A 27649-nucleotide genomic window follows, 5' to 3' on the forward strand; every position below is an offset into this window, starting at 1 on the left:
GAGGTTGTCTTTCATCTTATTGATGTTTGCTTCTGTAAATCCCATACCTCTATGCTGTGCACTCTGCACAGAGTATTTTTTAGGCAGGAACCAACTCCAAGCTGATGGCAGTCCCATGTATGTTTAAGCGAGGATTTGTAGGGCTGGAGTACTGAAAGCCTGGAGAACCAGAGACACATTTTCACTTTCCTCACTCAAGATTAGGAATTAGGCTCAAACTGTGGAACTAGGTGTGAAAGATCAGCTTTTTATGATCAGGCCACTCAGATGGCTTATTGGCAGCGGTTTTGATGCCCACATGATGGCATTGCAGGTACATGGAGGATATGAGGAAAAATAATTCATTATGCCCTTTCCCATCCATTTTCCACCCAAGCTCCCATGATTGGCTTCATCAACAAAACCAGAACCAGCCCAGTCACTGCTTTATAAAGCTTTATTGCAAGATGTGTTTACATAACGCTGTAGAGGTGAGCTTTTTAACTACTTATATCAAGAACTTTTGGACACTGGTCTGCGGTCAGTTTTCCATATTGACCCTGCATGGCACAGAAAAAAAAAAAATAGGGTGTGATTGGATCTTTCCAGACAGTAAAGTGGGAAGAGTGGGGGGAGAAGAGGAGATAAAAATAAAATCCCCCGTAGTTTACACTAAATGTGACACAGCTTCTGAAGGATCAACACAAATGGTAGGTGAGCTTGGTGTGTAATAAAATCTTAAAAGAGTAATTCAAGTTCTTTATAAAATAGAACAGAAACAAAAATGCATTTTCATGGACAATTGAATTTAACATAGAATGAATTCACCTAAAATGAGAAAATAACAAACAAAACCAAAAACTCAACCTAAAGGACCTGTAGATAATATCTCTGACCATGCATGGCTTGTTTTTTAAATTACAATTCACAGAATAACACTGCTGGAGAGCCTATTTTACACTATGCTACACAGAACATGGAAAAACATGAGTAGTGACATTTACACAATTTTACAGTATTTCTCCTTCGTCTAAGAAACACGTCCTCTTCTACTTTACATTTTTTTTACAATTCCCAGCTCACAAAAAAGGACACTATATGCGCAAAGACAGTCTTTAAAAAGGAGAAATGTATCCAATGCTACAAATAAACCTCTTCTTTCACAGAAGCCTCTGTATTAGATAGTGATTAAACAAAATATATCTCTATCTGCCACTCAATGTGAATGGGGCTAATTAGAATTTTTTTTTTTTTTTGGCATAAAGATCAAACTATACATCTCTGAAACTCCTTGCTATGTTACTATTGAACTGCTTGCCAAAAACTTCTTGGGGTCACATCTGAAATGCCAATTGAGCCAGTTGCTGCCCCAGTTGAAGCAAAGGAAGGTGGGCCTTAAATGCTGTTCAAATGTGAATGGTTTTGTGAATGGTTTTCAACAGGTTGCCTACAACCAAACATTTTCTGATTCAAAACCACTTCAGTTTATTTTCTTTCAGAGCCTGTAAGTACCCGGCAATTTTTCCTCCAGAGGAACATCAACATTTGTATCCCTTCCAGCTTAAACAAGTATTTCTTGCATCCTGGTGCTGCAAGCACAGAGCCACCATCCAACTGTGTCCCAGGGTCAGGCTGCCCACAGTGCACACTGAGCCTGCCTTGAAGGTAACGGGAGGATTGGACCATGTGCAGTGAGCTACAGGAGTGAAAAGGAGAGAGGAATATGCTCCTGCTTCTGCCTAACACCCTGCCCCCATGCATCCTTCGGATAGAGGCAGGCAGTGCATGTGCCTGTCCATGAGCTGCAGTGGAAGGATGAAGGATGAAGGATGTGAAACTGGTGGGCTGGTACCTTGTTCCCATTTCATCTCTGTGAAATCAAAGCATTGCAATAGCCACAGCTGCACAGAGAATGTGAACACAGACTACTGCCATCAGCCACACATTTTGGACAGCCACTTGCTGTGGTTACATCCCCGGGAGACTGCTGCAGGGCAGATGCCTGACAAAAGGAACCATTTGCTGCAACTACAATGGCATTGTGCCCCTGGGGGTTGTGGTGGTTTTTGAAGTCCTCAAATGTAATTTCTTAATAGCTTTTAGTGTTGGCCAGGATACATTTAGAACACAGAACTCCAGGGATTTAAGGTGCTGTCCTGCAGAACTTTACAGGAGGCCCTTGCTGTTCACTCACATCATGACTGGCTCAAAATTTCTGTTAAATTGGGATAATAACTCATACCTTGATATTCACATGTAAGTATCTATTATGCTAAAGCTAAAGTCTTGTCTGTCTACAAAACTGATGTGTTATTTTGCTGACAGAATCAACCACAGCAAGGATTCACTAAAAAGGGGTGAGAAAGAAAAAAGAGAAAAAGACATGTATTTTTGAAACCATGTTTGAAGCTGCTTCCAGTATTGAAAGGAGAAAGAAAGACCCTCATTAAACCACCTTTTTTTTTTTTGTTGATTTTGGATTATGGACAAGGAGCTATCAAACAGAAAGGTCATACATAGCAGCCAAGGGGCTATAAAACATCTGGAATCCATGAGCCTGGTGCCTGGCCTGACTGAAAAGTGAAGAGTGATGAATTTAACTTTTGCGAGGGATCTTTTACTCTCGAGCGTGGCACACAAGCATTCCCTGGGGGTTTCTTCACCGCAACTGCTACTGAGCATTATCTCCACTTGGGAGTGAGATTATAGAAAGTATTTGCATGCAGTCTGCTTTTAAACATCAAGTGAGATGAAAGAAAATTAGGATAGCTTCCCTTTGGAGGTTATTTCATGTGCTAAAGCTTATCTCAGCATCCAGATCAGGAAGGCATTATGGTGGCAGTCAAGCAGACACAGTGCTCTGGGCACTGCATCTGCAGCTGACTGTATCTATCGGAAAGGGAAGAGAGGTAGTTATTATGGCTGGAAGTGTTTAAAAACAGCCTTCATGGATCTCTGAGTGAGAAATGGGAACGTGTTATTACATTGTGTATTCAAGATTTTTATATTTGTCAGGAACCAATCCATATCTCACACAAAACTTGTCTTAAAACAAGTATTACATCCTTATGGTGGGCTCTTCCAGTGATGGAAGGGCAGGCAGCAGCTCAAAACCTGAAGGTTATAATCTCACTAGACAGAGAGAGGCATACAGATATAATGAATTCCTCCACTTCATCTGGAATCCAGTAGCTAGATGAAGCGGAACAAATGTTATTCCCACAGTTAGGGCACTCTGGAGGAAATACTGCCCCCTTACAGATTAGTCGGTCTTTTTTTATCAGGAACCAAAATGGAAATCTCACCTGTAGTTACTGTGCTACACTGTGTCTGATGATCTTGTTGCAATAAATGGTGAGGACAGTGGAATTTATCTGACTGTATACTGGTGCATAAACAAGACCAAGTTATTCCTCAGAAAAGTTGCTATCAGTTTTACAGATAGAGAGCACAAACAGAAAAACAAATGCCATGGAAGAACAGAAACGAAAGAATCTGCCTCACATATAAGATACATCCAGAGAATCTCAAAGAAACCACCTTTCTTTTTTCCTCCTGAACCTATCCCAACCTATACTATTCCCCATATTTAATGTTCTCCTTGATACAGAGCATATAAAGTTTTGCACAATTTTTGCACAATTTGGAAAATACATCTGCCCAACTATTAGTAATTCACCAGCTATGGTGTGTTTCAGAGACAGACACTGTACTATGCTTAAATGAAACACAAATTTGTTCCCTGTTAGAAAGTGGCCACCAACAGCCAAGTGGTCACCAATTTTGCACATTCAGCATATTTTAATTAAAATATTAATTTTCAAAGACTTGTTTGATTTTCTCCCTCCAATCAAATATAGGATCTCTGACAGCATAAATGTACTTTGTTGTGTTTTGCTTTTTTTATCACTTAGCAAGTAGCACAGTTCAACATGACCATTTACATTCAGGGTGTCTTCCTCTTGTTTCAGACTTCAAACACCTCCACGAACCCCCATTACCTTCAGTTCTTTGTTCTAAGCATCCTTAAGCAAGATTTTAAAACTACATGGCAGTGAGCAGCACATAAAGATCCACTTTAAAATCCAGATGCTTATAGGTCTTGCCTATTTTACAGTGAAATTAATTATATGCCACTTCTGTTTCCTAACCAGCTTCTTCCTTTCCACAGCCTTCAAATACACAACATATTGTATTGGTTACCCAACTACTGCCTTCTGTCTACTTGTAAAATTTGCTTTTTAACAAATTGAGGGGAAAACCACATCAAACTCAATGCTGTTCTTAAGAACCATTTCTCATTAGTGACTTTTGATTCCATGGGAGATTCAAGTCATGGGCAGATAAAAAATGAAATGTTACAATCAAGAGGGTGGGCAGCATAGGTAGGATGTTCAGCCACAGGTCTCCCTGCAGTGTTGCCAGCTACCTGGCTCTGTCATCACTTGGATGCTGTGCTCAATGAAATGTGATGAATGACCATGGTTTCAGAGGTTCATTGTGTTTGGTTCAGCTCTCTTGAACAATCTCCAGTGATTATCCTGTCCTTAAAGAGAGCAGAGTAGAATAACTTGAAGTACCTGACCAAGCCTGGGTGCCAGAAGCAACATCGCTATGGCATTAGGACCCCAGCATAGACTATTATTTAACTCTATTTTCCAAGTGTGTTTTGCAGCCAAAATGTTACCATGTTACCACGACTAAACTGCTGCAGTTCCTCAGTTAACCAGCTTGAAGAAAGTCTCAGTTGCTACTGCTGCGCAAACATACCCTTAATCTTAGAGGCTAAGGCAATGGAAAGACACAATCGTGTGCATCATTGAGGATCTATTGGACATATACAGACTTTGGCTTAAAAAGTTCCCTTTATGTTATTGTTGTTTGCAGTTCTCTTTAAAATACTTCAGCACTGGCTGGGGTGACTGTTCAATTCATCTTCACTGCTGTAAATGTCCTCCACTTAAAGGCAGATGAGTTGACTAAAGGTTCTTCAAACATGCTGAGGGCAGTTATAAAAGTCAGTTATAAAACTGTGAGATAAGGGCAAATATATTGGAGTTGTTTACTGTGGTACCCACTCCAATGGTATCAAGGATAATCACAAAAAACCAGTAAAGAACAGCAAAAACACAGCAGGCTTTTTAGCAGGGCTATTTCATATTCAGATTCATTAAATTGAAATAAAATCACCACCACATTATCTTGCAGCAGAGAAAAGCAGCATGAAGGGCACAGGCAAGTGAACAAAACTTCTTGATCTTAGCATCCAAATGCATTTATAGAGTATGTAAAATTGTTGACGTAGATCTCTCTGAAACTGTACAAATGCAGAGTACAACCACAGCTCAACAAGAGGGGGGAATTGTGTTCTCTCCTCTATGTGCATGCTGCTATGTACAGTATGGGTGTGCATTAACGCACATGAAATCAGGATACCAAACTCTCCACTTGTACTGCAGGCCATGGCCTGCCCCACAGGGTGAATCACACTGAACAACACTGAGTTCCTGCAAACAAGACATTCTTTTCCTCCTGTCCAGGTGGAACAGTAAGGCTCCACAGTGAAAATCATGGTCCAGCTGGCTTCAGCAAAAGCATGATTTCGCACCATGACTGCATATGTACAGATACATGCACACATGTCCACACATTCATTCTGTACATATACAAAGGTACACACACATTTTTACATTCTTTGGAGGCAAAATAATAAAATACCCAACAAACCACAGGGTTGCACAGACCGTGCATCTTTGCTTAATGAATCTACTTGAGGAAAATTTGGGTTGCTGTAACAGGAGTTATTTTGCCTCTTTAAGGACTGTTCCTTGCATTGACAAAACGCCATACATTTACAATGACTAAAACAGGGCACAAGGAAAGCCAACGTAAACACAGCTCATATAATGACAGATAACTTAGAGAGCCCCCTCCTACCCACATCAACACACCATGAGAAGAAGAAGCCATGTGCTTTCACTTAGGAACACAAATGCTTCCTCAGTTACCATCTGGACACCATGCTGAGCTGTGGCACACCCTTCTTCTGCCCTGGATGTGGGGTTTTGCTTTTTGTTGCTTGTTAAAATTGAACTAACAGAGGATGGGATGTTGGGAGCAGCAGAGGAGGCTGGCAGTTCAATGCCACGCTGAAGGCTGCCAGCCTGTGTGCTTCAGATGAACGGCTCTTCTTGTGGCCACCTCTGGGATGTCAAACCTGCATCTCAGAAGTGCTGATGAGGCCCAGTGCTTTGGCTTCTTCTGGTGTTAGCCCACTCTTTAGTGTCCTTCTCACTGCACAGTCGTGAATTCCAAAAGCAGACAAAACCAAAAAAACCCAAACAAAACAAAACAAAGCAAAAAACAACAAAGAAAATGCAAACAATTAGAATCAGTAATTACACAAGGCTTTCAGCTGCAAATCCCCTGTTAACATGCAAGCTCAATCAAATCAATAGTTGCTATCTATTTAGGGCCTCAAGTTCAGAAACACTGAGTAATGCCCTATGCCAAACTCATGGGAGCATCAACAGCAACTCCAAACAGGCAAAAATACATTTGTCATTTGACATTTAGTCAGCAAAAAGTTTTAAGAAAAAATACCCCAGCTTTTTAAGATTTTTTTTTCTCTGAAATCGTGTCAGTTGATTTTCAGTCCATAGCAAGTATCATCTGCCCCATTATTTTATAATTTCATAAGAATTTTTTAAAAGAGCTTTGGGATCTTTATAGGGATCTATTGAATTTATCACTATTAAATCATTTGAGAATCTTTTAATTTGTAAAACTCTCTCCCCACAGAGTTAAAAGACTATAAAAATAACTGTAGTTGATTAAAATCATTAAAATGACTGTTTTCATACATGCTTCCCTTTCTTTTGTAATGTTCCCCCATCCTAGTGCCATTTGTGTCATCTTTGCTTTGATACTCTGCAGCATTTTAGCTGAATTTAAATGATCAATGTAAGCCAAAATCTTGTTTCTTAATTTTCCATAGAGCGTTCTGAACACTAGCCCCGACAAGAGTTTTAAAATTTGTGCTTGCCTTTTTTATTCAGAAACAAGTGACTGTGTGACTGCACAAATTGAGCATCAGTGTCCTCCTAATTTTACTGGTGCTTTGATTTCCAGGTGGATGGACTTTAATTCAAGACAAAAGTGGGGTGTTCACTCTTTAATGTTCCTCAAGTACAAAATGCACATTGAGAAGTCCAAGCTTCATGCAAAGCATACACAGTGACTTAATATTGAACAGAATATATTTGGAGCCTAAAAACAATGAACTCTAGAGGAAACTAATCTTAGAGAAACCAATTGCAAAGAGTGGTCAAGGAGTTCTTGCATCATTTAGCACAATTAAGGTATCTCATTTAGTGAGATATTCAGTCCATGTAACTGAAACTGGGTGGTCACACTCAAGGGTTGAGCAGGAGTAAGAGAAGGGAATGGATTGGCATAGAAAACAAGGGGATAAGATAAAGGAAGAATATGGCATATCTGAACATTTGATAACATGCAGGTTGAATGAATGCAATCTATTTTTTATTGTCAAACCACTTTCATCAGATACTGACGTTAATCAAATGAGCTGGGAATGCCACATTTCTAGTTCCTCCATTATCAAACCCTTACTTGAAAACTTTTTTCCAAAACTCACTCCTTTCTCCTAGTTTATTTCTATTATTAAACACCACCAGGGTCTGCATGACAGCCTTTTAGGATACCCAGCTTTTCTTACAGTACTGATCAGCAACATCTCCCAAGTTTACCAGTACTTAGCTTTAAGCACTACAAGGTTAAATGAAACTGACAAAGCTAAGTTTAAGAAAGACCAAAAAAAATACTACCAGGAAAGAAGTAAACATCAGAAAATGCTCTGGTCTCCTTGGTAAAGAATAGCCAACAGGACTTTTGATTCAGTTTTTATCACTGGCACTCTTTCTGGCTTCTCAGATTTGATATCCATAGTGTCCATGGTGACAAGTGTAATTTCTTGACATATGCTGTGGAATACCTTAGGATCTTAAGGTCTCAGTGAATCACCCAATGCTTATTTCTATATCAAAATGAACTGTATGAGGAGTGGAATGGAAGAAAAAAAATCCAAGAAAGCTGCAGTAGAAACATTTCTGTCATATTAAACCTAAAGATTTCCCTGTGTATTTCACTTGCTTAGCTGTCTACACTGCCTCTCCCCTGAATGCTTTTTTTCTTTACCCTCTGTAACATCAGAAGCCAAACATGGACCATAGCTTGTTTGGCCACCAGACAATAGTGTCATGCTAAAAAATACAGGGGACCCAGCTTGCCCAGGGTGGCAGGCTAGATGACATTTCTACTTCCTGCTGATGTAAAAGTGAACCGGAAAACCAAATGTGGAACGAATTTCCATGTTTTAGACACTTCTGTGGAAGTGTCAAACCAAATGTATTCAGGACTGCTCTCACACATATCTCCAGCTCTCTCAGACCACAGTCACTAACTCACTCACTCACTCACTCACTCACTCACTCACTCACATTTTCAAACTGAGCACAGTAACTACTGTAAAACAAAGCTATTTTTTTCTTGTCAGACTGGAAGAGAACAAATTGTTATTCCTGTTTGTAAACATTTCACAGGAACTGATGTACTCTGCTAACACTGGTTAGGTATTGGACTAAGCTAAATTCTTCTTTTATTTATGATAAGATAAATCTGGAGCAAGCTTCTTTAGGTCAGTACAATTGCTACTGCATGAATAATTGAGCTGAGACTCTATCTAAAGGAGAATGAGGGCCTCTGTAAATTCTACCAAGCAGAACACAATTGCTAAATTCCTCCATCAGCATGAGTAAGAGAATTACTAGTTTACTAGGAAAAGCCAAATGGATCTACAATAATATATAGGTTTCTTTGAAGTAAACTACAGGAGTTTATATTCAGAAACCATAATTAGGAGTTAAAATACCATGGTAAAAATCATCTTCATGGAAAAGCAAGTAGTCTTCTTTATGTTAAACAATATAAGTCTCTGAATCTCCAGATGCCTACCTATCAAACATACTAAAGTATTAGACTGACATGCTTTTGTTTTAACCCTTTTATGACTGAAGGAAAGAAATCCTGTATGCAGCAGTTGGTAAAGGCGAGTGCCATGTTCTGGGTTTGCTGTCTGATTCACACAAGAGTCTGAAGGCCAACCCCACACTTGTATTTTTGGTGCCACTGCAAAACAACTAGGAATGGCAATATTCAATGAATTGCTGGGACATACGCAGCTGTAATTAAACAAAACAACCCCAGCTTCTAACTTAGCTCTCCTTTAATACAGAGAATGATAACTTGGGTTTAAAATATTACAACGACTTAAGGTATTAAGCAGGAAATTTCCAGCAGGAAAAAAGAAAAAAAAAAGAGGAAAAAAAAAAAGAGCTCCAAACAATGCAGAATTTTGGGGGTCATAACGAGATTGTCAAGAAAATAATAAAAAGCAAGATGTGAAGAATATTTTCAGTGACAGAATGATTCCCATAAAAACTTATGGCAGCTGACTTGTATAAACTAAGGATGTGGGGCCAAATACTGCAATATACTGTGGCTACTGGCAAGATTAAAGCTATCCACCATCAACAGGCAACTGGAAGGATAACAGCTGACAGAACCATAGTCCAGACTCAAATGAGGGAATTCTTAACCCTATAATGTAACAGGCCAGTATGACACAAACGAAGCCACTTTGTGTTTGAAGTATTATGTACTTAGGGAGATGAAAGTAGTTTAATAAAGGGTCTCTTTGTATAAAAATTGTATCTACTATGCAGAAATTACAGTACATTTCCCCATGCGAAGATACAGTGGATGGGTGCAACATACATAGTAACACAATTTCCAGCCCCACTATTTTCTGCACTGATTTGTTGAATATAAAGGCTTGTGTGTGATGAAACCAGGAGAAGGCTGAGTTATCTACAAGAGCAAAACCTGCTGTGGGAGGTGGGTGAACCTTGTCTTGTCATTCTGTTACACAGATGTCCTCAGTCATTTGTCTATTTCCTCATAAAGCTTGGTAGGATTCCTCTACCTTAGGTCATGAACATGTTCTGTCATCAAAACTGAATGCAGGGAGATATTTTCCTTCCATGTTTTATAGACAATGCAAAATTATATTTCTCAACCTAAGTCTTCACTCTCCCTGCTTCACTGAACCTTGTCATATTTCTAACTGGACTAGACATAATATTTTGGCTTGTAAAACTCTTGGCCTTCTGCAGATCACATTAAACTGAGTTATGGAATGCATTTTGGAGGCAGTGACAATAAAAATAAGACTTTCAAATGACCTTTTAGGTTCTCTGAGCAATTTTTAAAACATTTGCTAAAGAAACGTAACATAGAGAGAAAATAACTTTTACCCTTGTCACAAGTAAAGCCTGCTGAGATCCCATAAACAAGAAACTAAATGTTGTTTTTCTGGGGTTAGAGGGTATGATATTCTTTATTAATCATGAAATCTAGAATTCTATTTGATATTCTGGCAGAATGCAGAGTGCTTAGGATGAATTCAATGAATTTGACTCTGCCTGTTGGGTCAAAATCTACAGAGATACACAGCCTTCACATTATGCTGGAAAAGTTTTTAAAAAGAGTAATACCTGAAGCATAGCTTCTCTCTTAGTTAGAGATCATAATTATCTAGGGTTTGGTTTTTTCTTTAAAGAGCACATAGCACTTCTAATTTCCTCTCTCCACACTTTTTTTTTTTTTTTTTAAGATTTGACAAAGAGTAAAAATCAGTCTGGCTGGCACCATATATTCTTGCATTTGCAATGGCATGTGTGTCTACATTTGTGTGAGTCACTTGTAAGGCAGAATATCTGTCACAATTCTCCTGCTCAGGCAGTCACAGAATGAGTGCCATTCCTGCTACAAAGATGTGGCAGCCACAGAACTTTCCTTCGGTCCCAGCTACAAAGGTAAAGCAGCAAGTTGCTGATTTGGAATGAAGAAAATTCCACGTGGTGTAAATTACACAGCGAGGACAGCAAAAAGGGCAGATTATAAGAGACAATACAGGCCAGCTCCATCATCTCATTTAATTTAATGTATCTTAGGGTTTCTTTTCTGCTACCTATCCACATCCAGCTTGCACACGTAAGTCTATGTTTTCATATATTTACATTTAACATATTGTCTTGGACTTTATTACAGTGAGTCCAGCAATGGCAATTTGCAACTCAAAAGTTCAATTCATACAGCCTTGCTCATATTTTCTTATTTTAATCCTTATCATATTTTTATGCCACTGTCTATATAACTTATGTTTAATTATGAATATATCATTGCTTAATACGAGTATGCCTAAATGCTTAATAGAAATGTGTAACATTACGTGCAGCGATTTTCTTACAGAGATTTGTACGTGAATTTTTGGAGTATTTCACACCCTTCTCTGAAGAAGTACAGACAAATGGAATGTGTTCTTTGTCTGGGTCAGACACATAGAAAGCTCTCAGAACCAACACATTATTATGCATTATTATTCTGAAGCTTTGCTTTGAGTCCTGTCAACACTTCATAGATGGCACAACTCTCTCCTAACAAGAAATCTAGTAGGTCACAACCACCTTTGGGTGTTACTTACGGTGGCTGTGACATAAAGAGGAGTCTAGCAGTGGGAAAGGAGAAACTGGCACTTTATAAGGAAAGCTCAATTTGCTTTTTTCATCTCCAGGTGGCTTATATTATAGGGAACAAAAAGTAGCATTGCTTTAGAGAACCTGGGCTGCATATGAAGAGCATATGTGTTTTCAAAGTAACATTTAACATGTAGTTGAAACTATTAAAGTTTCCAACTTTATGTATTTCACAGATCATCATTTACACAGTCCCAACAGTAGGGCAGAAAAGAAGATTTAACTCCTTCCTTGAAAGCCTTCTGTGACAAAATCCCCTTAATTTACATGAATTTCACTTTGAAGAGTTACTACTAAAAGCAATCCTGCTGCCACCTCTTTCATAATTTCTCCCACTTAACTTCACCAGTCAGAAGTGATTCCACTAATAATAGGTAAAGCATCAAGAGTATAAAGCTCACCAGCAACCAAGGCTGCATGACTGAGTATATATTGAGGCATGACTGAGTCACCATACACTATTTTCAAGACCAGATTATGCATTAAAAATGCACAGCTTGGAAAAAGACACGAGATGGGATACAGAAAGTAAGTAATCTACTGTAAGTGTTTAAGGCCGGCAGCCTTTACCTTTCATTTGGAATTTTAAGATGACCCACTAAGGGTATTTATCACCTCTGAACACAGAGATGTCTCTTGGAGAGTGACTTAGCAGAGGAGTGTGACCAAGCTTGAGCACCTGGACTGTGCAGAATGCAAATTAATTATTCCCATTAGGAATCCACGCTGGGGAATAAAATAGTAAAAGGCTGTAAAATCCTCTCTATAAGCCCATCAGATGAAAAATAACTGTGATCAAAACAATCTTGTAAATTAAATTCACTAATCAGATGGTGTTATTCTGCCTAGAGAAAGCCATATATATTTCTTGACCACAGTGCTAGGGCAAGATAAGTGCAAAATAGCTGTTTGTGAAACATTTTTTTTTTTCATCTTCTAAAGAAGACTTCCCTCCAAACTCTTCTGACGCTCGTGTCCAAGCAAATCCCTGCCTTCCCAGCTCCTCCTGCTAATCTCCTTGGTGGCAGTAGAGGGCTCCCTTTGGCAGCTGCGGCAGCGCCTGCTCGGGAAAGCCACGCAGGAGATGGTGTTTGTTTGCTGCACCTCTTTAGAAAGGCAGCATGAAAGCTGCCTTGCACCTCTTTGCCTTCTCTCGTTCTCAGATAAGGTGCTTTCCAGAAGAACTCAGTGATTTTGTCAGCCAGCAACTCACTGCTGCCGAATTCTTACTAGAATGCTGATAGACACAATCTTTCAGGAAGGAAGGATGATGAAAATAAGGAATAAATTACTGACTGGAGAAAGATTTGCAGCTTACTTTAATACCGAGAGAAAAAAAACAAAATACATGTCCTATAGACTTTGGATTAATGGTGTGCAAATCAACTATCCCCATTTTTTTTTTAGATACTTAAAACTTAGGTATCCTACTTTTGGAAATGAATCCTGTGACAAGAATTCAAAACCCTTTACCTGTAAAAGACATCAATTAAAATGAAATCAGAGGACAATATAGACAAATTCACTGATGCAATGAATGGCAAACTGGCAAAAGTGAAAACAATTTGTATGTCCTGTAAGATGCAAACAAATGGAGTAAAGTTATTTCTTCTTCCTACAGAACTACAGTAGAAAAAGTAGCAAAACTGTGTAGCATAATGGTATTTATATAGAAAATGTCATTGCCAATATGCTGTGATCAGCGAACAGGAATAGCTTTTTTTTCCTAGATATAATACTGATAGCACTTGCTCTTTATCAGCTGCTCATCTCCTGCCAGTTTTCCCTGCATTACCTTCAGCTTGCTCTCTCCTGAAATTAAAGAAGTGCCACTTGGCTAAGAAGAGAGATTCCAGCACTTGTAAGTCCTTGTCTGGAAGCCCATGGGAAGTTGCATTTGGTTCTCCCAATGCTGGAGACACAGCACAAGGATGGTCTGCCTATGCTGTCAGATCCTGGGGGGACACTGGCTTCACCTGGACAGACACTTAGACCCATGAGGTGACAGCTACTCTAAAATCACCTGGGACCACTCATCATAGCAGCAGTTTTCTCCTTGTTCCTACATCACACCCTCTGTGCTTGGGTTGTAATGTACATGTGCACGTGAATGTCTGTGTAGTGTTTGTATCTCTCTTCTCCCTGTGAAGTGAAATAAACAGGGAGAAAAGATATGTGGTTTTTGTAAGCATTGCATATTGAATTCTGGCTTCCCACATCAATGCAATGACTTCTCGCCCCTTTTTCAGGTGAGGTATTACAACAATGCTGCCCCGTTTTAAGCAAATACTACAATCCACAAAATCTCTAATAGTGATACAGGAATCCAACACAAAGTTAAGGAATGTAAATATTAGGATAATTTGTTATGTAACCTCTATTAAAAAAAAAAAAAAAAAGCAAAAAAAAAAAAAAAAGCTGTTTCAATCAGAAAGTTTGAGGCTAGGAGCTCCAAAATAAATAATTTCTATCGGAATAATACTCATTTTAGAAATGACTCACAGATTCCCCTAAAATAGTGATTGGAAAATGAATTTAAGCCCCTTTACAAGCCATTTTTTAAATAGATATTTAAACCAGCCTTTCAAAAACCCTTTTGTTTTGAAGGCTACATGATGCAGAACTGTACAGGATGATTGCAGACTCCCTCTACAGTGCTAGGATCAGGCAAACATTCTTGAACAAACCCTGAGGTATGTTCAAGAGATATGAGAGATATGGTCTGAAACTCATGGAGACTGCCAACAAAATATATAGGTACTATACATTTGAACATGCAAAAAGTAGAATGTCTACCCCTATCTGTCAAAATCAGATATCTTAAAAGAAAGCTATTGAAAAACCCCGTAACACACACTGTAATGCAGAAGCTGAACGCTTATAAATAAATGTGTGCCAACTTAGAAATGGTATTGACATCAACAATCACAATATGTATACCATCAATTACAAGGGACAAAACTGAAAACATGGAACCAGCTATTCAGCCTCAAGAGTTAAATAAATTTATAACTATCAAAACCCATGGCAAGTCCTATGGGCTATGGAACTAATGGCTAATGGTTGTGCAACAGAACGGCAGATATGGTGGTACTTAGGCAAAGGCTGGACTTGATGAACTTGGAGGTCTCTTCCGACCTGAATGATTCTGTGCTTCTATGATTCTACCTCTCCTGTTTGTTCTACAGCTGTTGATGTTGGCCTCTGGCATAGATGAGATAGGGGACTACAGAGACCTCACCCTAATCAGACACATCAATTTCTAGAGCTTACTGCACTCAACTGCATTTATTATTAATCCATGAGGTGCTATTAATAATTTAAATTCATTGGTTTTGTTTTTATTTATTGTAGATCGTGGAGTTTTATTCTCCTACTTTTGCAAAGATCTTGCCATCTTAAGGATGGAAGAATGTATTACGTAAAAGGCATCCAAGAGTCAAGCTGTCTTGGCATCTAATGGAGATAACCTTCCAGCTGCCAGAGCTCAAAGTGCTTTATCTCACATTCTATTTTTATTCAATAATTACTTTTTTTAAACCATGTACTGGCATTTTGAAGGCTCAGTACTTTGTGCAGGGACAAACAGACTTTGATACTGAATGCCATCAGTCATACATTTACTTTTTCTAAATGCAAAGAATGGCTCATAAATATTCATCACTAACTAGATTACTCTGCCCCATACTCTAACTCCTGATAGGATCCAGCTACTCAAATCCTAAATAATTAATTGCAAATTCAAAGTGATGTTGTTTGCCTTTAAAGCATTTTATATAGTTCTTCTTCTTGCAAGGTTTTCATTTTTTTTAAAGTATAATTTCCATTAACTCCCGCTTTTAGTCAGGCTATAAATACCAGAAGAACAGTCTCCCTCCTGGTATTTTGGCACTTCTGTACATTTTCAAAGCCAGAAAAAGTAAGTGAAGAGACATGAAACTGAAAAATAATGAATATCATAAAGAAAATATGACGAAAAAAGTTAAATAATGCACCCTACGAATGCTCAACAAAAATATATGCACCTTTGGATTCAAATAGTGTCCCATGTAGTACTTTGTTTGCTACAACATGTTTATTCCAAAGCACCGCTAAAACTTGTCTAAAGCTGGTATCCATGCCTGGTCCTTTGGCACAGCTCTTTCCCACATTTTAGCACCTTATGACACCAGGCTGATTCCTATTTCACTTTTACAGTATGAAATATGAAACACCTGACCTAGGATGTTCTGTAGTTTAAATTTAATCCACCAGCCCTGAGTTTACTTGTCTAGGATTCAAGTAAATTTGACTCAATTCCTATCTCCACCTACTCGAGTGGTGCCTCAGACCCATTTCTGCATAATGATTTGTAAGTATTTGTTACTCCCTGCATGCCATTACACAAATAAATCATAAATCCTTATGAGATGTTTCCATACCTCAAGGGGCTGTCATTATTAGGCTAGCACATGATTTCAAAGCCTGATAAAAGAATAAGGCATTATCATGTCTCTCTTTTTTAAACATTACAAATCAGTTTGATCGAGTTACCTCACTCAAATATTACATTAAATTGTGATTCAATTATTATGTGTTCCAGAGTCTATTTTCTAACACATATCTAAAGCAGATTTTAAATTTTAATAAAATCTAAGAGTAATAGGAGTGTGTGCACACACACAGAGACACTCTGAGATAAAACAGTGTGTGGGGAAAGAAGCTCTCACTCTGCCCCGTCCCCACACAGTGTCTCCAGCAGCATCTGATAAAACCATCACTGTGCTACTCATCATCAAATACCAATCACACCCAACCCTACATTATAGTTCAGCATCCAGGATCAGATGAAGATCTAGATCCAAACAGTGCTGCACACTAAAGCCATCTTTAAAGGGCTATTTTCCTATAAATAAATAGCCCTGTTTGGCTACTTTTTTCTAAGGAATTCACAAGTGTTGCTCACAATTTCTAAGCATGGACAAGTGTTGCCCAGCATATGCTAGAATTAGTGCAAATATCTTCCATATGCTTATTCATGTTTAATAAACTGGAGTGATTTTTCCTGATGCTGACTCGTAGGAATTGTATCATTCTCCTGAGACAGATCCATCCAGTTCAATAAGACCAACACAGAGATGGCACCACAGCAAGAGCCTAATCCTGAGAAGACTGATTTTCCCTTAAGGGGTCTATATTTAAATAGACAGTGTGGACAGAAAAGAAAACAGTAGTATCTTCCTACTTGCTATTATGGAGTTTTGGGGAGGCTTTTTACTTAAATATATATAAGTAAAACATTGTATCTTATGGATGATACTGCTAGTCTTTATGAACTTTGGAATATCAAGTAGACTGATTCCTAAAACTTTCTTATCCCAGCTTTGCCTTGCACTCATTGTTTGTTATGGCATCATTTGTGAAGGTTTTCCTGAACTTACCAGAGAACCAAACAATCCTAATTATATTACCTTTATTTTATTGCTAAGTTGAATGTGTCCCTGCAGTGTTATAGAAATCCTTCTCACAGAAAGCTGCCCTCAGACTGCAAGAACAGAAACAATATATTTTCATCTTAATTTTTATGCTTTTAAAACATGCTGAACTGACATCTCTGGTGGCTGGAGCCTAATTTTTTACACACAGAATATAAATATAAGAGAAAAAAACCCCAAAAACAACACAGCAGAAGCTTCCCATGGCAACTTCCTTTGAAGCTGTGTTTGAGTGATTACCTAGAGGGAGTAACAGAGCATTTCAGCTTCTGTGGCTCATTCAATCCTGTGGCTTTCTGATGAACAAATACAACTGCAATGTTATTTACTCAGATATAATGCCACTCTAGAGTATCTGGTAGGCAGGTCACTGAACACCTGTTGTAAGGCAGTGACTTCCAGTTGATTACTGTACTTCTAAATGACAAATTTTATCCTGAGAATCTTCCACTGTGTAAAGGTCTAGCACAGAATCTCTCCAGATCATTACAGGAACTCAGTTGTCATGCACTTATCATGTACCTTAGATTTCTGTAATTCACTTCAGCTCCCACTCAACAAATTCCTTCCTACTAGTCATATCGTGATTTATCAGTGACCCTTTCTATCTTCAACCAACAGATACAGATATTTCCATCTGTCTTTTGCTGGACGACTCCCTGCCTTATTCCTCCTCCAATTTTATAGTTCTGATGATTACCCTGAGCTTTCAAACTCTTCTACATCATTATGCCCTAAGCTCTCTCCATACCAGACACAGTCACACTGGTCAACAACCACAAAAGGTAAAATGCTTCAAATGCTATCAAGATGTCTCATTTTCCCATTGCAACAATTTAACATTAATTTAACATAACATTTTCCATAAACCTATTTTTGCTTTCCCCTAGCTATAAAGAACTTGATTAATTAGTTTGGTTTTTTTTTCTTTTTTTTTTGCTTCATATTTCACTGTCTTTTTTATGGGAAAAAACCCCTTGCCCATGAGAACCTTCTGCTGGAACCACAGCAAACGTTTATAGTGCAACTGCATATAAATATTTTGGGTTTCTGATTTTGCTAAAAACCATGTGTCTCAGTTCATGCTCACTACTCACTAAAATCTTTGCTGAATGCTAAGTAAGCCTGACAAGTTTTCCAGTTGTGCACTGAAAGCAATGAGACGTATGCAACATGATGCACAGGGAAAATAATTCCTTTCAAGTGAGTTTCTCTTTGATGTTCCTGAAAAGACTGAATACCAAGCTCATGGCAAAAGCCAAAAGTGTATGGGAGTCTGAAGACTGAAGGTGATGAATCAAACCTATCAGATAATAGGGTCTCTTTGCTCTACAGGTAATAAATATTGTAGTGTCTACTAATCTAAATCATTGAGATATGCCTAAAAATCTGCTTTCTTACATGTTTATGTGTTTCTAACTGGAATATCTTCTGCTCATTTAACTCACATCATGCATTAGCAAGGGCTGATCTCTCTTCATTTCCTGGAGATGTCATATTATCAGTCCAGCTGAGTGTATTTTAAAGATAAACTACTTAATTAATTCATCATCCAAGTATATTGACTATCTATCAGAGTGAAACAGTTCAGTTAGGATGTTCTCCTTCCATGCTTTTGCACATGTCAGCTAAAAGGGACATTAAACTACTGAACTTTATGTTTGTTTTGAAACTGTCTTTTAATCCACTTAAGAGTCTCATCCAGATCTTGAAGAACAAACAAGCACAAGAGCTGGATTCTATCATGATTAATTACAATGGAAATCAGTCCCAGCCTAAACATTAACTGAATGTTTAATCTCTGTTAATGCTTTTACTGAGTATAAAAGACAGTTCAATTGAAAAATAATATAGTATTTTTATTATCATTATCCTGTTTTGTTGTTTCTGCAGCAAGTGCTTCCTAGGGAAAAAAAGTATCTGGGAAAAATTAGGAATAAGAGGTTTTGGTATATGTGTGTATGAAGACAGTGTTGCCAACAGAGGAGATACTTTAAGATGGGATAAACCATGGAAATAGGGATAAAGCATGGAAATAGGCAAACATACAGGAGATTTATTTGATTTGCACAAGCCAACTGCAGCAGTCAGCACGTGCAGAATGCCAGAACTGTGTGGGGAAGTGGGTAGCAGCAGGTGATGCCTGAAAGAGGTAAGGCACAGTGTATGACAGAAAGTAAGACAGACAATCCAGTGTCAGCTCATTTTCTTTGTTTAGAGACTGGCTCATCTAACCAGAGTGTCCACTTTGCCTCTGCTCTTGCCACATGCATGAGTTCCTTTTTTAGCATGTTGGGGAAAGTGAATATGCTTTCAGCACATGCTAATTTATAGCAAATACCAAATGTTTTTGATCATCCATTATGTTAGAACAACTCCACAAGAAAGAAAATCTGTGTCATTTTTCACTCACTGTTGTTGTCTCCTCTTTGTCCTAACTTCCCAGAAATGCTAAAAAAATGGATGGAAAGGTAGTCAAAAAGCCACATATGGTTAATGACATTAAACACTAAAACACTTTGGGTAGTTATCCTTCTCATAGTATTTGCACTAGTTTCTGCACAAGAGGAAAAAAAAAAACAAACCCAGAAAGTTCATCACCTCTTAAATATTGGATTTACTAAACCATGAAACCAAACTCCTCAAATTTGGGTGTCGCAGCTCATTCCCAAGGCCACACTACACCATTGAAAGACCACCTTATAAACGTGCTACCTTTTCTTCCCAGTGGAAGTTAAACTCCTCTATAACCACTTTGCAGCCAAGCAGCAGTAGGCATTTTGTTTTCAGGGCTGCGGAAAGATAGCATACAGCACGAGAGAGAAAGATTTTAAAAGGCAAAATATCTCAAATTATTTTTTGCTTTATGAATAAGTTCAGTTACAGACATAACTATTAATCTTTATGCCAGTTCACAGTAGGTTACAGCATTTTAAGCAGTCTCCATTTGAGGTCCTGATCTGAACTCTCTAGTTATGCATAAGCACTGTCATAAATCACCATAAACCATTTTTCTTATTCTGATGAGGACATTTCAAGTTCTGTAGAAGACAGAGTCACCCACTGCATACAACACTGATTAAATTATAGTAAGAGGAACATAAACCAATCATCAGCACACACTCAACCACTCCCAGTGCATGTCTGCCTACCAAAGGCCTGGTTCCTACACCGATATACATAGATATTTGCATGTTCCCTTACTTTGGGCAATTTAACAGCCTTATACTCACATGACTTCCTATTTGCTCGCGACCTCTTCCTCTCTCTAGGCACCGCTCGCTGGCTTGGCACTTGGGTGGCGGATTTGACGATGCGATCCATGATCTCATCCGCGGCGTCATCTGTTGCGTTCGGTGAATCATCGTTGCCAGCATTCCATGAACCGATACGGCCTGGAAAAGTCCAGCAAATGAATTCAGGGAAAAGAAGCGAGGAAGTCTCTTGCATCACTTTGGTTTTTGGGTTTTTTGGGAAATTACAGCAGGCAGCTCAGTCATCCTGACTTCAATTTGACCAAAAAAGAAGCAGCTGCCTAATGGAGAATATTTCTAAATAATTGCCTGGACTCTTTGCTGCACCAGGAGAGAGCCAAGAGCTCAAACACAATTATAATATATATATATGTATATATATATGTATATATATGTTTATATACACATTTTCTGTTCCTTTAAGCTGCGGTGTCTTGGTCTTGAGCACACAACTGGCAAATGCCTGCTAGAGGCTGCCTATAAGCCAAGGATGGATTGTATTGTGTGACCATGTTTCTCTCTGCTCCTATTACAAAGACACTAGAAGACATGGCGCATCTTAGAGATTGATGCAAATCAGAAACACAGGTCCTTTTGTACTGAAAGAAAGAAAGACACAACAATTTCTGAGCATCTGCATCACAACCTAGTGCAAAGGAGACAAGAAAAGGGCCTAAAGTGTGGTTTGACATGTATCATCCCCTTCACAATGAAGAATTCACCTTCCTGTCAAAGAGCTGTATGTGTCCTGGCGTGACTGTGTGTGCTCTGTTGCGAGTGGAAGAGTTGTTGGCAAGATGAAAAGTTGAAAGAAATTTTCGTTAAAATCACACACAAACAAGTGAGCCATATTTCCAAATCCAAGGTCCTGGCACTCCTCACCCCACAGAGCATTGTGTAACACATCTTTGGGTTCCTCCACTACTGGCTACTGTTCTGTGTGCATTTTGTTTCTAAAAGGTTAGTGTGCAGTGTGAACACTGACAGTGAGCTTTGCAGGAGTGGATGTGGTACAATTGCAAGCAGCTAAGAAATCACCAGCAAGGCCATTTTATACCACATCTCTGAAGTTCCATAAACAGCTTTGATTAGGCCTTTACTCAGCTGCCTTGTCTTCTTGTTTTTTCAGGAGCAGTTCTACTATAACAGTGCTCCTGACAAGCTTTTGTCTGGCTCACCCATCTTCTGCCTCTGCTGTTTTTTCTGGGGAACACAAGCTGACTCTCACAATCAGGACACTCCCCTCATCAGCATTCAGAGGATTACTTCAGCTGTTCAGCTTGTTGCAATGCAGCTTGAATTATTTAATCTTCATACTTTAGTTAGTTGACTGGCTTCTTACACTGGGGCTGTGAAACTTCTGAATTAGCCAGGATCATGATTTTAAGCCTTAGTAAACTACACACACACAGAGCTGGATGTGCTATCAGTTGTATAAAAAAAATTATCAAGAAAGTGTAAGAGATCCAGATATGAAGGAGAAGAAATACCAGAGAAGAAAATGAGGACTTGAATTTTGGTGCATCATCTTTACCCCAAAACCATCTTCCATGTATTGCAAGTATGGGAGGGATGAGGGGAACACAAAAGCAAGTACCCATTACCTTTGCAGTTTAGCTTTAGCAGGGAGGTGGTTAAAAGACACATCACCTTTTTCTTACCCATTTTCTCTCCAGTTTCTCCCCAGTCATTCATAAAATACTGCAAGGTTTTTTCACTTGAATTTGAATTGCTACTTTCTACTTGCTTCTATTGAAAATAAAGAGAAAACCACATCCTGGATTCTCCAGATGGCCCATTTTGCTTTCATGATGAGAACAAGAACTGGTGTGTTAGTGGGCAGTCACCATCATCATGCAGGGAGAATTGAAAATTTCTGCAGGCTTGGACTCCTGATACCCCTACTCTGGCTGTGATCTATGTTTTGAAATGTCAGGAAAATTCTTCTTCACCCCCTTGCCTCAAATCACGTCTATCATGAAAACACCACTGGGATGTTCTCCTTCCCCTTCCACCTTTTCAGCTGCAAGTGCTATGCAAGGGGGACAAGACCCATGTTTGGGCCACTGTGTGGCTACCACAGCACAAGAAATGTGGCCATGAGGAAATTCTGGCGCTTACCTCGGCTGGCCCGGCTCCGAGTGCGGACGCCGAGTGCCATGGTGCTGTCCCCCCCCACGGAGCAGGTCTTCAGCACAGCCTTCATGTTCTCGTGCTCAGCAGCATCCTCGGCGTACTGCAGGCCCTGGGGCTGGCTCTGGCAGGGCGGGGAGCTGCTGGAGAACTTGCCAGACTGTGGGAGGAAAAGCATTTGTTGTGTCAACTGAGAACAGCATGGACAATAGGCCAGGGGCTCCACTGTGAATTGCAAGGAAAGAAGTGTCGTCCCAGACTTGGTTTGCAGCAGAGCTATTCCCAAAAGAGTTGAGCAACAGTTGGTCCTCTCCAGAGCATTCACTCTGACCAGAAATAAACCTGAAACTGGGTGACAGCAGGGAGCAGACATAGTCAGAGGAAGAACAGATGCATTAGCTCGAGCTTTGTAATTTTGACCTTATGTCTGAGAGTAAAAGGTACAAAGCAAGGACTTGCTTTGAAACCTTCGATCCAGACTGGGTCTGATCTGGGGTCAGGCATAATGCTGAGAGGAACAGCATGAGATCCAAGAGAAAAAAAGAATTGCTTTTTTTTCCTGTACAATCAACTTTCACTAGCAAGGCAAAATGGGGACAGTGGTCTAGGAAGAGACACCTTTCCCTCTGACTTGCTGCTCAGAAAACTCTCAATCTGCTCTAAAACACAGTTATCTACAAGTAACTTTAATACACATTGCCACTAATGCTTAATAAGTCCCTGGTCCCAAAACATCCAGACAAATTATTTATGAAACACACAGAATTGCAGTCAGAAGAACAAACAAAACCTTACAAGAGATAGAGGAGTCTACCCTCTGCTTCCCTGTCACCATGACTATGTGAACAACAGCAGCTACACCAGCATGGCATGCACAGTGTGGGTATGCAGCAGCCCCTCTAGTGACCAAAACAACCACCTAGGAATGGGTGGGAGCAGCAGAAGTGGGTACTTTCTAAGGAGAAGGGCTTGCATTGCTGGGCGGCTGTCCCTTCCCAGACTCTGCCTCCAAAGGGCTTGGATGCTGGTATTCGCCACTGTGCTTTTATCTACAGAAAGGACAAAGCACACTGAAAATACAGCCCTGACTGCAGGAAATACCGACCTTGTTGACAGCAAACAGGCATCAACAGATAACAATAAACCTCGGTACTCTCACTCATATCAGCCCAGCATCAGACACCGAAGTATGTTTTGTTATTCCTTTTAATCTTTCTTACTCTAATTCAGCACAGATGAAAGGACAAGTGCTGCATTCTCTTCTTCCTTTGCATAATAAACAACATTAATTATTCACTTGATCATATCAAGCCAGTCAGTTAAAGGGATGCAAACCTGCAAAGCCCTTTGTCAGAGAATGGTAGATTGAAAGAAAAGACTGGGCCCTACTTTCAGAGCTTTGATCAAGTCTTCATCTGAAGACTGCAAATTGAAAAAGTTTAATCTGGAAACCAATGATAAGATGATTCTGTTTTAACATAGTGACTTTTTGGGGTAAGATAGCAAGTTAACTGAGTAGCAAAACAATAATCCCTAAAAGGAACTGAGCTAAATATACCAGTAAAAGACATATTTTGATAGCTAGAAGTTTGTTTTCTTGTTAAAAGATTAGCTTGTTACATTTTGATGTGAAAAATATGCAAGTGCTAGAGTTTCACATGTGAAATTAAGAGACAGAAAAATATTAGAGAAAAACTCCTATGAAAGGACATGCTGTTTTTGCATTAAGACTACCCTCTTATACAAAGTGGGTTGTTCAGTAATCAATTCAATTTCCAAAAAATTCCAAAGGATAAAGCCTCCACACAACTGTTAGTTCCTGTTCACACAGGTTAGTTACATGTTGGCATAAACAGGCAAATTAATGTAATTTTGTTTCCATGCCCTAACCTCTACAGCACAAACCGTGACTGGGGGCTAAAGCTCTAGAGCCAAGTTCTATTTAATTTCCTTTATTTTCAGATGTTGCCATAAATTGCTGGCCAAACCCCAGCCTGGTGAGAAAATGACCACCACTATGAAACAGTGAGCATTAAGCCACATTGCTTATGTTCAGCAAATTGAAGAAAGCGCTACTACTGAACAAAAAATGCATTGCAAAAAAGATGCTCCTCAAATCAATAAACATTTCTTATGAATATAGCTAGAACATCACCTTCAGGAGCACTTTATGATAGATACATGAACTACTCCATGGCTCATCTCGATGATCAATGAAGTGTCTCATTCTCTATTTATACAGCAAGGCAAACAGATAGGGTTTGCTTAACGTCCCTATATACTGATGATTTTGAAAACTTTATAAAATAATACCATGTGGGGTTACACAGCTTAAGGAGTATGAAATTATCCTGGTAATCCATAGCCCAGGGTAACTTATGATATCCATAACATTTAGATCACTGATGTTTTGGGTAATGGGGATAGTTTGCAGTACATTACAGACAGTAAGGAAAAGAAATGAGGAAACTTAAAATTATTAAGCCCTCAGATAAGGATATCCTTATTCAAGAGGACAGGAATGCATACAGTTAAAGCTGACTGTAAAAATGCATTCTTATGATTAAGACAAAAAGGTATGAGAAGTATGTCATGGTTCATAGTTCCAGTTGAGCAGATGGAGTTGAGCAGTCCATACTATCTGAGTTAGAAATTAGATGGCACAGCACACAGGAGACATGAGATGACATGCTTTTTCAGAGAACCATACCTCAACATCCTCTTCTTCATCGGTCTGCCACTGGAAACAAAGGACAAGGTGGAGAAGGACAAACAGCAAGATTTAAGAAAGACAGCACCATCAAACCGTGACAGAGTAAGAGGTAACCATGGTACTGTTTATGCAATAGGAGGACATAAAAACAGAAGACATATAAGGAATTAATTTTCATGCCTTAGACAGCCAGCTTGCTTTTTTTTTTTTTTTTTTTTTTTTTTTTTTTTTTTTTTTAAGCTGATTGTACGTAGAGCAGACTGTCAGTGGGGTATGTAGAAATTTCCTGATTTTCCTCACAGAAATGGCGAACTGAAACTACCCCTAACCCATCCTATTTCTCTCCCTTGAGTCCTGCAGTTGTTTGCCCCATGGAAGCTGACAACACTAAGTAGGGCTCCTTCTCCTTCTTCCAGCTCTGTGCAGCACAGGGAGGTCCTGGCTGCTGTTCCTCTCAGTGCAGAGGTCAACTTCTTGGCAATTCCTTTTCTCTACACTTAAGTGTTTGTTTTAATTCCTTTTTTAAGCTGGGGTTTTTCAACTTCCAATTCAACAGAGCACTCAAATCAAATGCTGGGTAGTCTTTCAATAAATGCTTAAAGTTCTCCAGTAGCTGCCTGATACCTGATCCTGGAAATCAGAGGGATGCAATTATCCATTGTTATTCAAGGCCTTCGCCCTCTGTGACAGCAGGCATCTAAAACTATCTTGATGGTTGCACTACATTAAATGCACATACAAAAATATTGTGGGATATGGAGTATTCTTAAATTTGGGGGTTTATAGGGAATTAGTGAACAATTTATATCTGTATTCCCAAGTGCCTTGGGAATTCTTCACTGGGTTAGAAGATACCCCACATAGAAGTTTCTCAAAGTAAAACATGGCTTCTCAAGTATCTGGGCTCCCTGTTTCCATAATTTGCAGTTTGATTGTTTATAAAGTGCAAACATAGTCCAGAAATTTTATGCACTTCTTTATTTGTGGGTTTTGTTTTGTTTTTTATAGAAGAAGCATTCCACCAATAGTATTCCTCTCCCTCATGTTACTAATACACATTTTTGACCTTATCTCCATCTCAGCTCTGATTTCTGTCTGGGATTGATACATTCTGTTCCAGAAACATTCATCATTAAAAATGAAAGTCTGATTTACTTTGGCCCTCAGTTTAGTTTCAGCACAATCTCCATAAGAAGATTAGCTGTGACTGCTGAGCAGCACATTAACATTACTTTTTAAGGGTATGTTTTATGCAAAGAGTGAGATGCTTATTCTAATTTGGACACAGTGATACTGACAGAAACTCAGGCAGTGTGTTTTGCAGAGGGACCATGGCAGGTATGTTCCCTTTGCATTAAAATTGTCTGTCTTTTTTCTGTCCCCCTGGGGGGCAGGGAGTCACTATAAAGCAATTCTTCTAAAGAGGACCACTGTTCACTTTTTGCCATGAGTAAGAAACAGAAAGAATAGGAAATATAAACAGTCTAGTATTCTAATTCTATCTATCTATCATAAACAGTCTTGTATTCTAATTCTATCTATCTATCTATCTATCATCTATCTATCTGTCTAATCTAATGCATCATTCTGTACATTCAGCTAATAAGTAAAGGGCAGCAGGAGAGTAAATTAAGCTAAACAATACAAAAAGGCAGTCAGGGCAAGATAAAATAGTAGAGAACACACACTACCAAGACTGTGCTCTAAACAAAAGTGTACTATAGTATTACTTTGTATCAAGCTAGCTTTTTACAGGGTAAAGGACCAGCTGCTGACCTTCCAGCCCATTTTATCTAGCCAGCAGTGATTTGCTGTGGACTCACTTTAAGGGCACTTTGCTTGACTTTGCTCATCTCCAGTACGTGGGCATTACCATTTCTGTCCCTCCTGCTCTACATGGAGAGCACTCACTCCTAGAACCACTGTCCTACACACAAAGCTACTGCAGTGCACAGGAAGAATAGTTCACCACTCTCTTCATATTTCCGTGTCTGAAGAGGCATTTGCTTCTAGCAAATACTGACAGCAGTAGTAAAAGCAGCAAAATAAATAAATCAACCTTATGTTTCACAAGGGAATCTGCTCTCATCCTGGTGTGTATATTCTGTCTTGTATTTACTTCTTTATTTTGTCATTATAAAAACCACTGAGAAATAGCAACAAATTAAGAATTTTTTAACATGTAATATTATCAAAAAGCAGTGAAAGAATATTGGTATGCTGAATACCACTTGCAGACACAAGATGCTAATTTGAAGGAAAAAAGGCCATTTGATTCTTCTGTCATTCAATATTGGATGTTGCAGGACAGTTTGAGATCTCTCTCCTTCTCTTCCTCCTGCCCTCACATTTTTCCTTTAGGGTAGCATTTCTGTGCAACAGATTTGCTGTTTCAAAACATTATGTTTATTACATAGCAAT

At 39.0% G+C, this 27649-nt stretch overlaps 1 protein-coding gene across 3 annotated transcripts in view; it reads right to left on the reverse strand.

The window, feature by feature from the left end:
• Positions 1–422: 422 nt before the first annotated feature.
• Positions 423–27649, reverse strand: part of FHOD3 (formin homology 2 domain containing 3) — a 374811-nt gene continuing 347584 nt past the window's right edge. For 2 of the 3 annotated variants that reach the window (XM_041475885.1, XM_041475888.1), the window contains 4 exons: positions 25226–25255; positions 22504–22675; positions 20362–20523; positions 423–6273 (listed from right to left, as the gene is read on the reverse strand). In XM_041475885.1, the coding sequence (XP_041331819.1) occupies positions 6191–6273; positions 20362–20523; positions 22504–22675; positions 25226–25255 (447 nt within the window). In that variant the 3' untranslated portion in view covers positions 423–6190. The remainder of the gene's footprint in view (positions 6274–20361; positions 20524–22503; positions 22676–25225; positions 25256–27649) is intronic. The other variant, XM_041475887.1, reaches the window with a different exon arrangement.

This window comes from Pyrgilauda ruficollis, unplaced genomic scaffold (genome assembly GCF_017590135.1).
Source record: "Pyrgilauda ruficollis isolate IOZ18807 unplaced genomic scaffold, ASM1759013v1 scaffold37, whole genome shotgun sequence".
Taxonomy (NCBI): domain Eukaryota; kingdom Metazoa; phylum Chordata; class Aves; order Passeriformes; family Passeridae; genus Pyrgilauda; species Pyrgilauda ruficollis.